Below are 14864 nucleotides of genomic sequence, written 5' to 3'. Positions count from 1 at the left end.
TACATGAATCGTAAATTTAGGCCTAAGTATTTTTTATTTTAGTTTTGCATACATATAATTTTCCTAACTTGTTTTCCTTACATTTTACTCTTGTTTTACAAAGCATTTCATGATGCACTCAATGAATGTAGACAAAGATAAAGCTCAAATATTTAATTTTTCACATTTTGATCGGCACATACATTAGTGTAAGATTTCCGTTCATACATTTGGCTGATGCTTTTATCCAAAACTAATTAAATTACATTCAAGCCTTGTGTTTTCAATGGAAATCCAACAGGAAGAAACTACAGGAAGAAACTCTGTTATTTCAGACTCCTGTGACTATTATTCTAACCTGGACATTAATATTAATGGGGAATGAGCAGATGTGTCCAAACTTTAGTCTCATCCGCAGTCAGATCAGGACCTTGTGTTTTTGTGGAAAACCGCAGAGAGCCAATCAGATTGTCTGGAGTTTAACCGCAGATATTAATAATAGATTTTCTTCCCGATTTCCACCTGACCTTTCATCCGCATTGTCTATGCGACACTGAATTATTAATCTAATTATGTTGATAAGCCTGGTTAAAATGCTGTATAATGGCCTGATAAAGAGCCATTTCCTCAGTGACCCTGCATCTCAAAAAGACGAGGAAATCTCAGTGATCGTGTGACTGATGAAAGCTCGTCGCTAGTTTACATTAGCTGCCCGCGGATCAGGGGTCGCCCAGAGTCAGTTTCGGCAAATATCCAGCTCACACACACAGACGCTCCTGTTTGTTTGCTCCAGATTAGCCGTTTGCCCTGCTGAATATAAAACAGCCCAATCCAGAACCACTACAATAAATATAATAGTCATTTACAGCCATGAATTTGAACAGTTTTTCGGCAGTAAAACTCATACTTGTCTATCTAAATGTCTGCTGTTGTCGTCTCTGCTATAATTGCAGGTTTCCTTGTGTAATACATATACTTCACAACAACACTTGTTTAAGATGGCTATACTGTTACTGTAGTTGAAACTATTTCACAGTTACTCTATTATTTTCTCTAGAGCTTTTATTTAATTACACAAATACAAATTAAAAAAAAAAAAATTCCAAAACAAGTTATTTATTATTTAACTTCTTCTAGTTTGCGTGGTTTAATGTAGTTTGCAGGTAGATTTCTGCAAACAAGTGTTATGAGATGCTATGATAGTTTTTAATAATATTTTGAAATTGTATATATTTTTATAATTTCCATTTAAAGTTTATTTAGAATTTTAGTATTTTTTTTGTGATTGTGACATTTATATTAGTTGTTTTATTATATATATATATAATTATTATTATTTTTTTTTTTTTTAAGTTTTAGTTATTTTAGTACATCAAGTTAAGCTGTAATTGAAAATGAGAAGTGTTGCCTTAGGAATGAGCTGAAATGTTTCAGTTTTATTTTATTTCAGGTAAAGCTAATTTTAATTTAGGGCTGCAACAACTAATCAATAAAATTGATTCTAATTGATAATAAAAAAATCATCTACAACAAATCTATCAATTAATCAAATCTGTGTATTGTGGAAAAAAAACTGTTTAATATTGGAGTATACTTAATTATTTTTATTAAAATTATTACATTTTAATGATGAAAAATATTTGGATTTGTGTCCAATTATTGAAGAAATAATCAACCAAATAATCATTGGTTCCAGCAAAAGAAACCAAACCAAATACAAAAATGATTTTTATGGTTTTAATTGTAGTTCCAAACTTAAAGAAGCAAGATTTGCAGACGGAATATTTGTAAATGTGTATTTTCTACTGACACACCAGAGAAACTATAGAACAATTCATGATGTTGTTGTGAAGTATCTGATATGTGGTCATTTTCACAATTACTTTATGTATGAATGTCAATAAAGCAGCGGTTCTCAACCAGGGGGAAAACTTTGCATTATTTAAAAGCAGTTATATTAACATAATATTCATTAAAATGCTATAATAACACTAAAATTATAACATAATTTTTGAGTTGGCTAGTAATTATGAAGGACTCAGAGAGGTTGAGAAGCGCTGCTCTACCATCATGGGTTCTGTTTCTGAACGTCAGGCCTGTCATTTGCATGTACAGACGGGTTTATTTCACACACGCGTGTTCAATAATCCCAAACACTGGATTCACCAAATTTCCCTCCCAGAGAGATGAGCGTTGATCACTCCGTAGACATTTTAATTGAATCCCGTTCAATATGCTTTAATCAAATGAACGAGCATGATTGAATCTCTCGCATCTATTTGGATTAATTTGCTGAATTAGATTAGAAGGGAGCGCATGAGGAGAACGCGTTAATTCCCCGTTTAAGGCCGAGTGCACGCTCCGGACGCTGCTGACGGCCGGCATCTGGTCATTTACAGCGCAAATGTTTTCATATTCCACTAATTACATCCTGAAAAATGAGGAGATGCATTGAGGAAGGTGAATTAATGTTGCTTTTATTGCTAATGTACAGTGTGTTCTGATGTATCTGTGCTGTGATTGACCTTTCACACATCACATCGTCCTCATAAAGACTTATTATTGCACATATTAATGCTCACCGAGAGATGATAGACGCAGAGCAGATACAGCTGTGTATAGATACACCACCAGTCTAAAATAAGATATCTGCTCACCAAAGATGCATTATTTGATTAAAAATACAGCAAAAATAGTGAAATATCATTACAGTTTAAAACAGCAGTTTTCTATGTAAATATATGTTAGAATGTAATTGATTGCTATGATCAAAGCTGAATTTTCAGCATCATTACTCCAGTCTTCAGTGTCACATGATCCTTCAGAAATCATTCTAATATGCTGCTTTGCTGCTCAAGAAACAGTCGAAAAACAGTCATGCTGCCCAATATTTTTGTGGAAACCGACATATAATACATATTATAATATACATATATTACGAGAAAAAAGTCCAAATATTTTGAGAAGATATTTTCAGAATACTACGAGAGTACAGTCGAAATACTATGAGAGTAAAGTCGAAATACTTTGAGAATAAAGTCAAAATACTTTGAGAATAAAGTCGAAATACTTTGATAGTAGTCGAAATACTTCGAGAGTAAAGTCGAAATACTACGAGAGTAAAGTCGAAATACTTTGAGAATAAAGTCAAAATACTTTGAGAATAAAGTCGAAATACTTTGATAGTAGTCGAAATACTTCGAGAGTACAGTCGAAATACTACGAGAATAAAGTCGAAATACTTTGAGAATAAACTCGAAATACTTCGAGAGTAAAGTTGAAATACTTTGAGAATAAACTCGTAATACTTCGAGAGTAAAGTTGAAATACTTTGAGAATAAACTCGAAATACTTTGAGAGTAAAGTTGAAATACTTTGAGAATAAACTCGAAATACTTCGAAAGTAAAGTCGAAATACTACGAGAATAAAGTCGAAATACTTCGAAAGTAAAGTCGAAATACTACGAGAATAAAGTCGAAATACTTCGAAAGTAAAGTCGAAATACTACGAGAATAAAGTCGAAATACTTTGAGAATAAACTCGAAATACTTCGAGAGTAAAGTTGAAATACTTTGAGAATAAACTCAAAATACTTCGAAAGTAAAGTTGAAATACTACGAGAATAAAGTTAAAATACTACGAGAATAAAGTCGAAATACTACGAGAGTAAAGTCGGAATACTACGAGAGTAAAGTCGAAATACTACGAGAGTAAAGTCGAAATACTACGAGATTAAAGTCGAAATACTTTGAGAATAAAGTCAAAATACTTTGAGAATAAAGTCGAAATACTTTGATAGTAGTAGAAATACTTCGAGAGTAAAGTCGAAATACTACGAGAGTGAAGTCGAAATACTATGAGAGTAAAGTCGAAATACTATGAGAATAAAGTCGAAATACTTTGATAGTAGTCGAAATACTTCGAGAGTAAAGTCGAAATACTACGAGATTAAAGTCGAAATACTTTGAGAATAAAGTCAAAATACTTTGAGAGTAAAGTCAAAATACTACGAGAGTACAGTCGAAATACTACGAGAATAAAGTCGAAATACTTTGAGAATAAAGTCGAAATACTTTGATAGTAGTCGAAATACTTCGAGAGTAAAGTCGAAATACTACGAGAGTAAAGTCGAAATACTTTGAGAATAAAGTCAAAATACTTTGAGAGTAAAGTCAAAATACTACGAGAGTACAGTCGAAATACTACGAGAATAAAGTCAAAATACTTTGAGAATAAAGTCGAAATACTTTGATAGTAGTCGAAATACTTCGAGAGTAAAGTCGAAATACTACGAGAGTAAAGTCGAAATACTTTGAGAATAAAGTCAAAATACTTTGAGAATAAAGTCGAAATACTTTGATAGTAGTCGAAATACTTCGAGAGTACAGTCGAAATACTACGAGAATAAAGTCGAAATACTTTGAGAATAAACTCGAAATACTTCGAGAATAAAGTCGAAATACTTTGATAGTAGTCGAAATACTTCGAGAGTACAGTCGAAATACTACGAGAATAAAGTCGAAATACTTCGAGAGTAAAGTTGAAATACTTTGAGAATAAACTCGTAATACTTCGAGAGTAAAGTTGAAATACTTTGAGAATAAACTCGAAATACTTTGAGAGTAAAGTTGAAATACTGAGAATAAACTCGAAATACTTCGAAAGTAAAGTCGAAATACTACGAGAATAAAGTCGAAATACTTCGAAAGTAAAGTCGAAATACTACGAGAATAAAGTCGAAATACTTCGAAAGAAAAGTCGAAATACTACGAGAATAAAGTCGAAATACTTTGAGAATAAACTCGAAATACTTCGAGAGTAAAGTTGAAATACTTTGAGAATAAACTCAAAATACTTCGAAAGTAAAGTTGAAATACTACGAGAATAAAGTTAAAATACTACGAGAATAAAGTCGAAATACTACGAGAGTAAAGTCGGAATACTACGAGAGTAAAGTCGAAATACTACGAGAGTAAAGTCGAAATACTACGAGATTAAAGTCGAAATACTTTGAGAATAAAGTCAAAATACTTTGAGAATAAAGTCGAAATACTTTGATAGTAGTAGAAATACTTCGAGAGTAAAGTCGAAATACTACGAGAGTGAAGTCGAAATACTATGAGAGTAAAGTCGAAATACTATGAGAATAAAGTCGAAATACTTTGATAGTAGTCGAAATACTTCGAGAGTAAAGTCGAAATACTACGAGATTAAAGTCGAAATACTTTGAGAATAAAGTCAAAATACTTTGAGAGTAAAGTCAAAATACTACGAGAGTACAGTCGAAATACTACGAGAATAAAGTCGAAATACTTTGAGAATAAACTCGAAATACTTCGAGAGTAAAGTTGAAATACTTTGAGAATAAACTCGAAATACTTCGAGAGTAAAGTTGAAATACTTTGAGAATAAACTCGAAATACTTTGAGAGTAAAGTTGAAATACTTTGAGAATAAACTCGAAATACTTCGAAAGTAAAGTCGAAATACTTCGAAAGTAAAGTTGAAATACTACGAGAGTAAAGTCAAAATACTACGAGAATAAAGTTGAAATACTGCGAGAGTAAAGTCGGAATACTACGAGAATAAAGTCAAAATACTTTGAGAATAAAGTCGAAATACTTTGATAGTAGTCGAAATACTTCGAAAGTAAAGTTGAAATACTATGAGAGTAAAGTCGGAATACTACGAGAATAAAGTTCAAATACTACGAGAGTAAAGTCAAAATACTACGAGAATAAAGTTGAAATACTACGAGAGTAAAGTCGGAATACTACGAGAGTAAAGTCGAAATACTACGAGATTAAAGTCGAAATACTTTGAGAATAAAGTCAAAATATTTTGAGAATAAAGTCGAAATACTTTGATAGTAGTCGAAATACTTCGAGAGTAAAGTCGAAATACTACGAGAGTACAGTCGAAATACTATGAGAGTAAAGTCGAAATACTTTGAGAATAAAGTCGAAATACTTTCAGAATAAAGTCGAAATACTTTGATAGTAGTCGAAATACTTCGAGAGTAAAGTCGAAATACTACGAGAGTAAAGTTGAAATACTTTGAGAATAAACTCGAAATACTACGAGAGTAAAGTCGAAATACTTTGAGAATAAAGTCAAAATACTTTGAGAATAAAGTTGAAATACTTTGAGAATAAACTCGAAATACTTTGAGAGTAAAGTTGAAATACTTTGAGAATAAACTCGAAATACTTCGAAAGTAAAGTCGAAATACTACGAGAATAAAGTCGAAATACTTCGAGAGTAAAGTTGAAATACTTTGAGAATAAACTCAAAATACTTCGAAAGTAAAGTTGAAATACTACGAGAATAAAGTCAAAATACTACGAGAATAAAGTCGAAATACTACGAGAGTAAAGTCGAAATACTACAAGAGTAAAGTCGAAATACTACGAGATTAAAGTCGAAATACTTTGAGAATAAAGTCGAAATACTTTGATAGTAGTCGAAATACTTCGAGAGTAAAGTCGAAATACTACGAGAGTGAAGTCGAAATACTACGAGAGTACAGTCGAAATACTATGAGAGTAAAGTCGAAATACTTTGAGAATAAAGTCAAAATACTACGAGAATAAAGTCGAAATACTTCGAGAATAAACTCGAAATACTTCGAAAGTAAAGTCGAAATACTATGAGAATAAAGTCAAAATACTTTGAGAATAAACTCCAAATACTTCGAGAGTAAAGTTGAAATACTTTGAGAATAAACTCGAAATACTTCGAAAGTAAAGTTGAAATACTATGAGAGTAAAGTCAAAATACTACGAGAATAAAGTTGAAATACTACGAGAGTAAAGTCAAAATACTACGAAAATAAAGTTGAAATACTGCGAGAGTAAAGTCGGAATACTACGAGAATAAAGTCAAAATACTTTGAGAATAAAGTCGAAATACTTTGATAGTAGTCGAAATACTTCGAAAGTAAAGTTGAAATACTATGAGAGTAAAGTCGGAATACTACGAGAATAAAGTTCAAATACTACGAGAGTAAAGTCAAAATACTACGAGAATAAAGTTGAAATACTACGAGAGTAAAGTCGGAATACTACGAGAGTAAAGTCGAAATACTACGAGATTAAAGTCGAAATACTTTGAGAATAAAGTCAAAATATTTTGAGAATAAAGTCGAAATACTTTGATAGTAGTCGAAATACTTCGAGAGTAAAGTCGAAATACTACGAGAGTACAGTCGAAATACTATGAGAGTAAAGTCGAAATACTTTGAGAATAAAGTCGAAATACTTTCAGAATAAAGTCGAAATACTTTCAGAATAAAGTCGAAATACTTCGAGAGTAAAGTCGAAATACTACGAGAGTAAAGTTGAAATACTTTGAGAATAAACTCGAAATACTACGAGAGTAAAGTCGAAATACTTTGAGAATAAAGTCAAAATACTTTGAGAATAAAGTCAAAATACTTTGAGAATAAAGTCGAAATACTTTGATAGTAGTCGAAATACTTCGAGAGTGAAGTCGAAATACTTTGAGAATAAAGTCAAAATACTTCGAGAGTAAAGTCGAAATACTACGAGAGTAAAGTCGAAATACTTTGAGAATAAAGTCAAAATACTTTGAGAATAAAGTCGAAATACTTTGAGAATAAACTCCAAATACTTCGAGAGTAAAGTCGAAATACTACGTGAGTAAAGTCGAAATACTTTGAGAATAAAGTCAAAATACTTCGAGAGTAAAATCGAAATACTACAAGAGTAAAGTCGAAATACTTTGAGAATAAAGTCAAAATACTTTGAGAATAAAGTCGAAATACTTTGAGAATAAACTCCAAATACTTCGAGAGTAAAGTCGAAATACTACGAGAGTAAAGTCGAAATACTTTGAGAATAAAGTCAAAATACTTCGAGAGTAAAGTCGAAATACTACGAGAGTAAAGTCGAAATACTTTGAGAATAAAGTCAAAATACTTTGAGAATAAAGTCGAAATACTTTGAGAATAAACTCCAAATACTTCGAGAGTAAAGTTGAAATACTTTGAGAATAAACTCGAAATACTTCGAAAGTAAAGTTGAAATACTATGAGAATAAAGTCAAAATACTTTGAGAATAAAGTCAAAATACTTTGAGAGTAAAGTCGGAATACTACGAGAGTAAAGTTGAAATACTACGAGATTAAAGTCGAAATACTTTGAGAATAAAGTCGAAATACTTTGATAGTAGTCGAAATACTTCGAGAGTAAAGTCGAAATACTACGAGTACAGTCGAAATACTTCGAGAGTAAAGTCGAAATACTATGAGAGTAAAGTCGAAATACTTTGAGAGTAAAGTCGAAATACTACGAGAGTACAGTCGAAATACTACGAGAGTACAGTCGAAATACTTCGAGAGTACAGTCGAAATACTTCGAGAGTAAAGTCGAAATACTACGAGAGTACAGTCGAAATACTATGAGAGTAAAGTCGAAATACTTTGAGAATAAAGTCAAAATACTTTGAGAATAAAGTCGAAATACTTTGATAGTAGTCGAAATACTTCGAGAGTAAAGTCGAAATACTTTGAGAGTAAAGTCAAAATACTTTGAGTAAAGTCGAAATACTACGAGAATAAAGTCGAAATACTTTAATAAACTCGAAATACTTCGAGAGTAAAGTTGAAATACTTTGAGAATAAACTCGAAATACTTCGAAAGTAAAGTTGAAATACTACGAGAATAAAGTCAAAATACTTTGAGAATAAAGTCGAAATACTACGAGAATAAAGTCGAAATACTACGAGAGTAAAGTCTAAAAACTTCGAGAGTAAAGTCGAAATACTACGAGCGAAGTCGAAATACTTTGATAGTAGTCGAAATACTTTGATAGTAGTTGAAATACTTCGAGAGTAAAGTCGAAATACTTCGAGAGTAAAGTCGAAATACTTCGAGAGTAAAGTCGAAATACTTCGAGAGTAAAGTCGAAATACTACGAGAGTGAAGTCGAAATACTACGAGAGCGAAGTCGAAATACTTTGATAGTAGTTGAAATACTTCGAGAGTAAAGTCGAAATACTTCGAGAGTAAAGTCGAAATACTTCGAGAGTAAAGTCGGAATACTGCGAGAGTAAAGTCGAAATACTTTGAGAATAAAGTCGAAATACTACGAGAGTGAAGTCGAAATACTACGAGTGTAAAGTCTAAAAACTTCAAGAGTAAAGTCGAAATACTACGAGCGAAGTCGAAATACTTTGATAGTAGTTGAAATACTTTGAGAGTAAAGTCGAAATACTTCGAGAGTAAAGTCGAAATACTACAAGAGTAAAGTCGAAATACTACGAGAGTAAAGTCGAAATACTACGAGAATAAAGTCGAAATACTACGAGAGTGAAGTCGAAATACTACGAGAGTAAAGTCTAAAAACTTCGAGAGTAAAGTCGAAATACTACGAGCGAAGTCGAAATACTTTGATAGTAGTTGAAATACTTCGAGAGTAAAGTCGAAATACTTTGAGAGTAAAGTCGAAATACTACGAGAGTAAAGTCGAAATACTACGAGAATAAGGTCAAAATACTTCGAGAATAAAGTCGAAATACTACGAGCGAAGTCGAAATACTTTGATAGTAGTTGAAATACTTCGAGAGTAAAGTCGAAATACTTCGAGAGTAAAGTCGAAATACTACGAGAGTAAAGTCGAAATACTACGAGAGTGAAGTCGAAATACTACGAGAATAAGGTCAAAATACTTAGAGAATAAAGTCGAAGTACTACGAGCGAAGTCGAAATACTTTGATAGTAGTTGAAATACTTCGAGAGTAAAGTCGAAATACTTCGAGAGTAAAGTCGAAATACTACAAGAGTAAAGTCGGAATACTGCGAGAGTAAAGTCGAAATACTACGAGAGTAAAGTCGAAATACTACGAGAGTGAAGTCGAAATACTTTGAGAATAAAGTCAAAATACTACGAGAGTACAGTTGAAATACTACGAGAATAAGGTCAAAATACTTCGAGAATAAAGTCGAAATACTACGTGCGAAGTCGAAATACTTTGATAGTAGTTGAAATACTTCGAGAGTAAAGTCGAAATACTTCGAGAGTAAAGTCGAAATACTACAAGAGTAAAGTCGGAATACTGCGAGAGTAAAGTCGAAATACTACGAGAGTAAAGTCGAAATACTACGAGAGTGAAGTCGAAATACTTTGAGAATAAAGTCAAAATACTACGAGAGTAAAGTTGAAATACTACGAGAATAAAGTCAAAATACTACGAGAATATATTTGAAATACTACGAGAATAAAGTCGAAATACTACGAGAATAAATTTGAAATACTACGAGAGTAAAGTCGAAATACTACGAGAATAAATTTGAAATACTACGAGAATAAAGTCGAAATACTACGAGAATAAATTTGAAATACTATGAGAGTAAAGTCGAAATACTACGAGAATAAAGTCAAAATACTACGAGAAAAAAGACGTAACTCTACGAGAATAAATTTGAAATACTACGAGAATAAATTTGAAATACTACGAGAGTAAAGTCGAAATACTACGAGAATAAATTTGAAATACTTTGAGAATAAATTTGAAATACTATGAGAGTAAAGTCGAAATACTACGAGAATAAATTTGAAATACTTTGAGAATAAATTTGAAATACTATGAGAGTAAAGTCGAAATACTACGAGAATAAATTTGAAATACTACGAGAATAAATTTGAAATACTATGAGAGTAAAGTCGAAATACTACGAGAATAAAGTCAAAATACTACGAGAAAAAAGACGTAACTCTACTAGAATAAAGTAGAAAACTTTCGTGAATTTAAATCAGAGAAATCAAAGTTATGATATTTTGAGAGTATAGCCTATATTGCGCATGCAAAGGCCTGGGTTGAGAGCACCGGAAGAAGTTGCCAAGGCACCGTAATTTATTTAAATATTAAATAAAATTTAATTAATAATATTTCCAACATTGATAATAAAATGAATAAATCAGCATGTTAGAATGATTTCTGAAGGATCATGTGACACTGAAGACTGGAGTAATGATGCTAGAAATGCAGCTTTGCATTAAAGGAATAAATTATATTTTAAAATATATTAAAATTGCATTAACATTTCACAATGTTACAGTTTTTTTCTGTATTTTTAATCAAATAAACGCAGCCTTGATAAGCAGAAAGTCTCCTTTAAAAAGCATAAAAAATCGTACTGATCCCAAACTTTTGAGCGGCAGTGTATATGTGTATGTATATATATATATATATATATATATATATAAGTCCCAGGACCCTCACAGGATATAAGTCAGCTGGCCCTCGGTAGCAGGAAGTCACATGGTTCGTCCGGACATTCAGGTTTGCGCAGTGACCGTCGCACATCTCTCTCTTTCTCTGTCACGAATGCCACCATGTCTGCTTCTGTTCATTTTATATCGTTTGGGAGCATTAATATTTTTTACTTTTTCTTTCCTTCCATCTTCATCCCCCTCCACTGCTTAAACCCCTCCACCACCCCACTGGGCAGGAGAACCTATCAGTCCTACACTTACTACCTGTAAGTAAAACACCTTTGTACACTGTTAGTGCCATGCTATGCTCAACCTGCATGACGCGCCGGTTAAGATCCGCTCCGGCGCCACCAGGGCACCAGAGTTAATGTCGGCCCTCGGCCCGAGCCGCTATCTGTAATTGTTATGATCGTGAGCTGAAGTTTTGATGTGATTCTCCATCGTTTGCTGTGAACTGCCTGTCTGTGAATGCTTTACCTCCTCCAATCAGAGCCTTGATATGATTACTGATGATTCATTTACAGTCGATGTGATTGAGCTTTGTAGTTTGTAGATTATTAGAAAACAAAAATCACTTTCTCAAGGAATCTTCTCCTTGTCTTTCTGTTGCCCAGCTCAGGGAAGGGAAATGCTCTTTTCCCGAACCTGGAATTCCCCTTCATCTCATAAATCCTCATCATCATCATCATCATCATTATTAATCGCAGTCATCACACGCTTCTGGCGTTTGGCTCGAGTTTTCCTGCATGGTTGGTGTTTGTTGCATGTGAATGAAGTGCATCATCCTCATGTCCTGGTGTTCAGTTCCTCGTGTGTTTAATGGATTCTTGATTTGCTGTTTTTTGTTTGTTTGTCATGCTGAGCTGTTTGCTTATGAATCAGGAACTGGTTCTTTTTCAAAAACAGTTTCATTAAAAGTTGAATCTGCTGCGCTACAGAAAAAAATGGTTTAGCTCAGTGGTGAGATTGAATGCAGAGTTTCCAATTGATTTTAGTTCAGTAATTTTGTTATGTGCTTTTGTTATGTATTTTATGTATTTACATTACATTTTTATATTTAATCTAATATATATCTATTTTTTTCATATATATTCATATATATATTTTATTTATTTTTTCAATTGTAGTTGAGTTGAAGTTTTAGTAATTTTTAAATAATTCAACTTAAAATGATTTTATTTCAGGTTTAGTAGTTTTAGTAATTTTAGTACTTAAACATAAACTTGTTTTATTTGAGTTGATGCCAGGGGAGTATTACAATTTTTATATTTACATTTACAAATTTTAGATATATATTTAATCTAATATTTATATTTCATTTTACTCAATTCTATTCATATATATTTTCAGTTTATATTTGAATTTTTAGAAAGTAATAATTAATGATTTTATTTCAGTTTTAGTTTTAGTAATATTAGCACTTCAACATAAACTTATTTTATTTGAGTTGATGCTAGGGCAACATTACAATTTTTTTAAAATATTTATATTTAAGTTTTTTTATTTTATATTTAATCTAATATTTATATTTCATTTTATTAAATTATATTCATATACATTTTCAGTTTTTATTTTAATTGTAGTTGATTTAAGTTTTAGTAATTTTGTGCTTTAGAATTTTTTCTATTTGTCTTTTATTTAAATAATTTTAATAATTCTACTTACAATTATTTTATTTCAGTTAGTGCCAGGGCAGTGTATTTATTTATTTTTATTTTTTTATTACATTCCAGTTTTATATTTAACAAATATTTATATTTTAATTTATTTATTAAAAGATTTTTATATATTTTTAATTTTAGCTCAAGTTTTAGTATTTTTGTCATGTGCTTTTGTCATTTTTTCTTCCTATTTCTGTCTTTATTTTCATTTCGCTTTTAGTTTGTCATTTTAGCACTTCAGTTTAATTTTATTTTATTTTAGTTAGTGCCAAATCAACCTTTAATTGTTGTTTAAGTTTATTATTAATCCAATATTTATATCTTATTCTACTTTAGCTTTATTTAGCTGAAATTATGTTTAACCGTTTTAGTTTACAGCACAGTCAGTATCTTGATTACAGAAACTCTTAGAAACCAAGTTTTTCTTTTTAATAAATCAGTAAAAAAGAATTGCTCTAACAATTTAATCCACTCACTGAATCATTTTTGCAATTCTTTTTAAAAGATACAGAAATTAATTTTGTTGCAATAGATGTGCTTTAAAAAAAAAAACACAAATTTGAATATGTTACCCTAAATATGATTGTGTTTTTAAGTTTTTAAGTAGTTAAGATAGTTAAAAGATATTGGTGGATTTGGAGCTCCAGTGGACTGAGAATGAATCAGAACTGCAGTCAGACACAGATGTGTTGTGTTGATGGTGATTTCCATTGTTGTTTGTTTGTGAGAAACACACATGCAGTGGTTTGTGTCATATAGAGCTGCAGTATTGATTTCTGATGGCAGTGAGTGTGTCAATCATCAGTGTGCTGCTGTCAGTCATTAGGATCTTCAGAGTTCCTTCTCCTCTCGAGTTTGGACTCATTCTGACAGCATGCGCTGTGACTGATGCGTCTGTGCCGCTGTATGGATGTTTGTGCGCATGCGGCTGCATCAGTGAGCTGGACGGGACTGAGGTTCATGTCACACACCTGTCATCCACATCCTGCAGGAAAACATCAGCACACGCACAGAATGACAGCAGCAGAGCCAAACCACCACCGACCAACCATATTACACCACAGACCCACTGAATATACAGAGAGAGAGAGCTCATATGATTCATGATTCACTTGTTGAATCACTTTAAATGAGTCATTCAGGAATTGAGCTAATTCAGTCACAGATTTTTTAAGCTAAAAAAAAAAGTTAATGTTTCATAATAAGCGCATTCATGTTCACAAATCTCGATTCTCTAATGTCAGTTAAAGGTCACATGGCATGCACATATTTATAAATCAAACATTGTTTTGTTCAACTTTTCAGTAACGTCAATTAATCATTATATTATTTTAATAATTTTTTTTATATTTTATTTTATTGTATTTTATTTTAGATTTTATATTATATTTTGCAGTCAATTAAACAATTTGAAATGTTTAAATTAGTTTTTAAATTTCTTTTATATATATATATATATATATATATATATATATATATATATATATATATATATATATATATATATATATATAATTTTAGTTAGTTTAAATAGTAATTTCGTTGTTTGTTTTGTTCAACTTTATCCAGGCATGCCAATTATTATTATTATTATTATTATTATTATTTAATTATATTATTTAAAATATTTATTATTTTATTATGTATTTTATTTTATTGTTTATTTTAGATTTTATATTATATTGTGCAATTAATTAAATAATTTGAAATGTTTAAATTAGTTTTTATATTTATTTATTTATTTATTTTTATTATAATTTTTCGTTAGTTTAAATAGTAATTTTGTTGTTTGTTTTGTTCAACTTTATCCAGGCATGCCAGTTAATTAATATTTTATTTAAAAATATTTATTATTATTTTATTATGTATTTTATTTTATTTTATTGTTTATTTTGGATTTTGTATTATATTTTGCAATCAATTAAACAATTTGAAATGTTTAAATTAATTTTTATTTATTTATTTATTTATTTATTTTATAATTTT

The 14864-nt window shown here is 30.8% G+C and overlaps 1 protein-coding gene across 1 annotated transcript in view; it reads left to right on the top strand.

The window, feature by feature from the left end:
• Positions 1-14864, top strand: part of LOC141343773 (receptor-type tyrosine-protein phosphatase mu-like) — a 107517-nt gene that overhangs the window by 74483 nt on the left and 18170 nt on the right. Inside the window, exon 13 of the mRNA XM_073848416.1 lies at positions 13684-13790. Within this exon, the coding sequence (XP_073704517.1) occupies positions 13684-13790 (107 nt within the window). The remainder of the gene's footprint in view (positions 1-13683; positions 13791-14864) is intronic.

The sequence above is a fragment of the Garra rufa genome, chromosome 10 (genome assembly GCF_049309525.1).
Source record: "Garra rufa chromosome 10, GarRuf1.0, whole genome shotgun sequence".
Classification (NCBI taxonomy): Eukaryota; Metazoa; Chordata; class Actinopteri; order Cypriniformes; family Cyprinidae; genus Garra; species Garra rufa.
The sequence above is the reverse complement of the archived record's forward strand: the minus strand, read 5'-3'. Positions and strand labels throughout refer to the sequence as shown.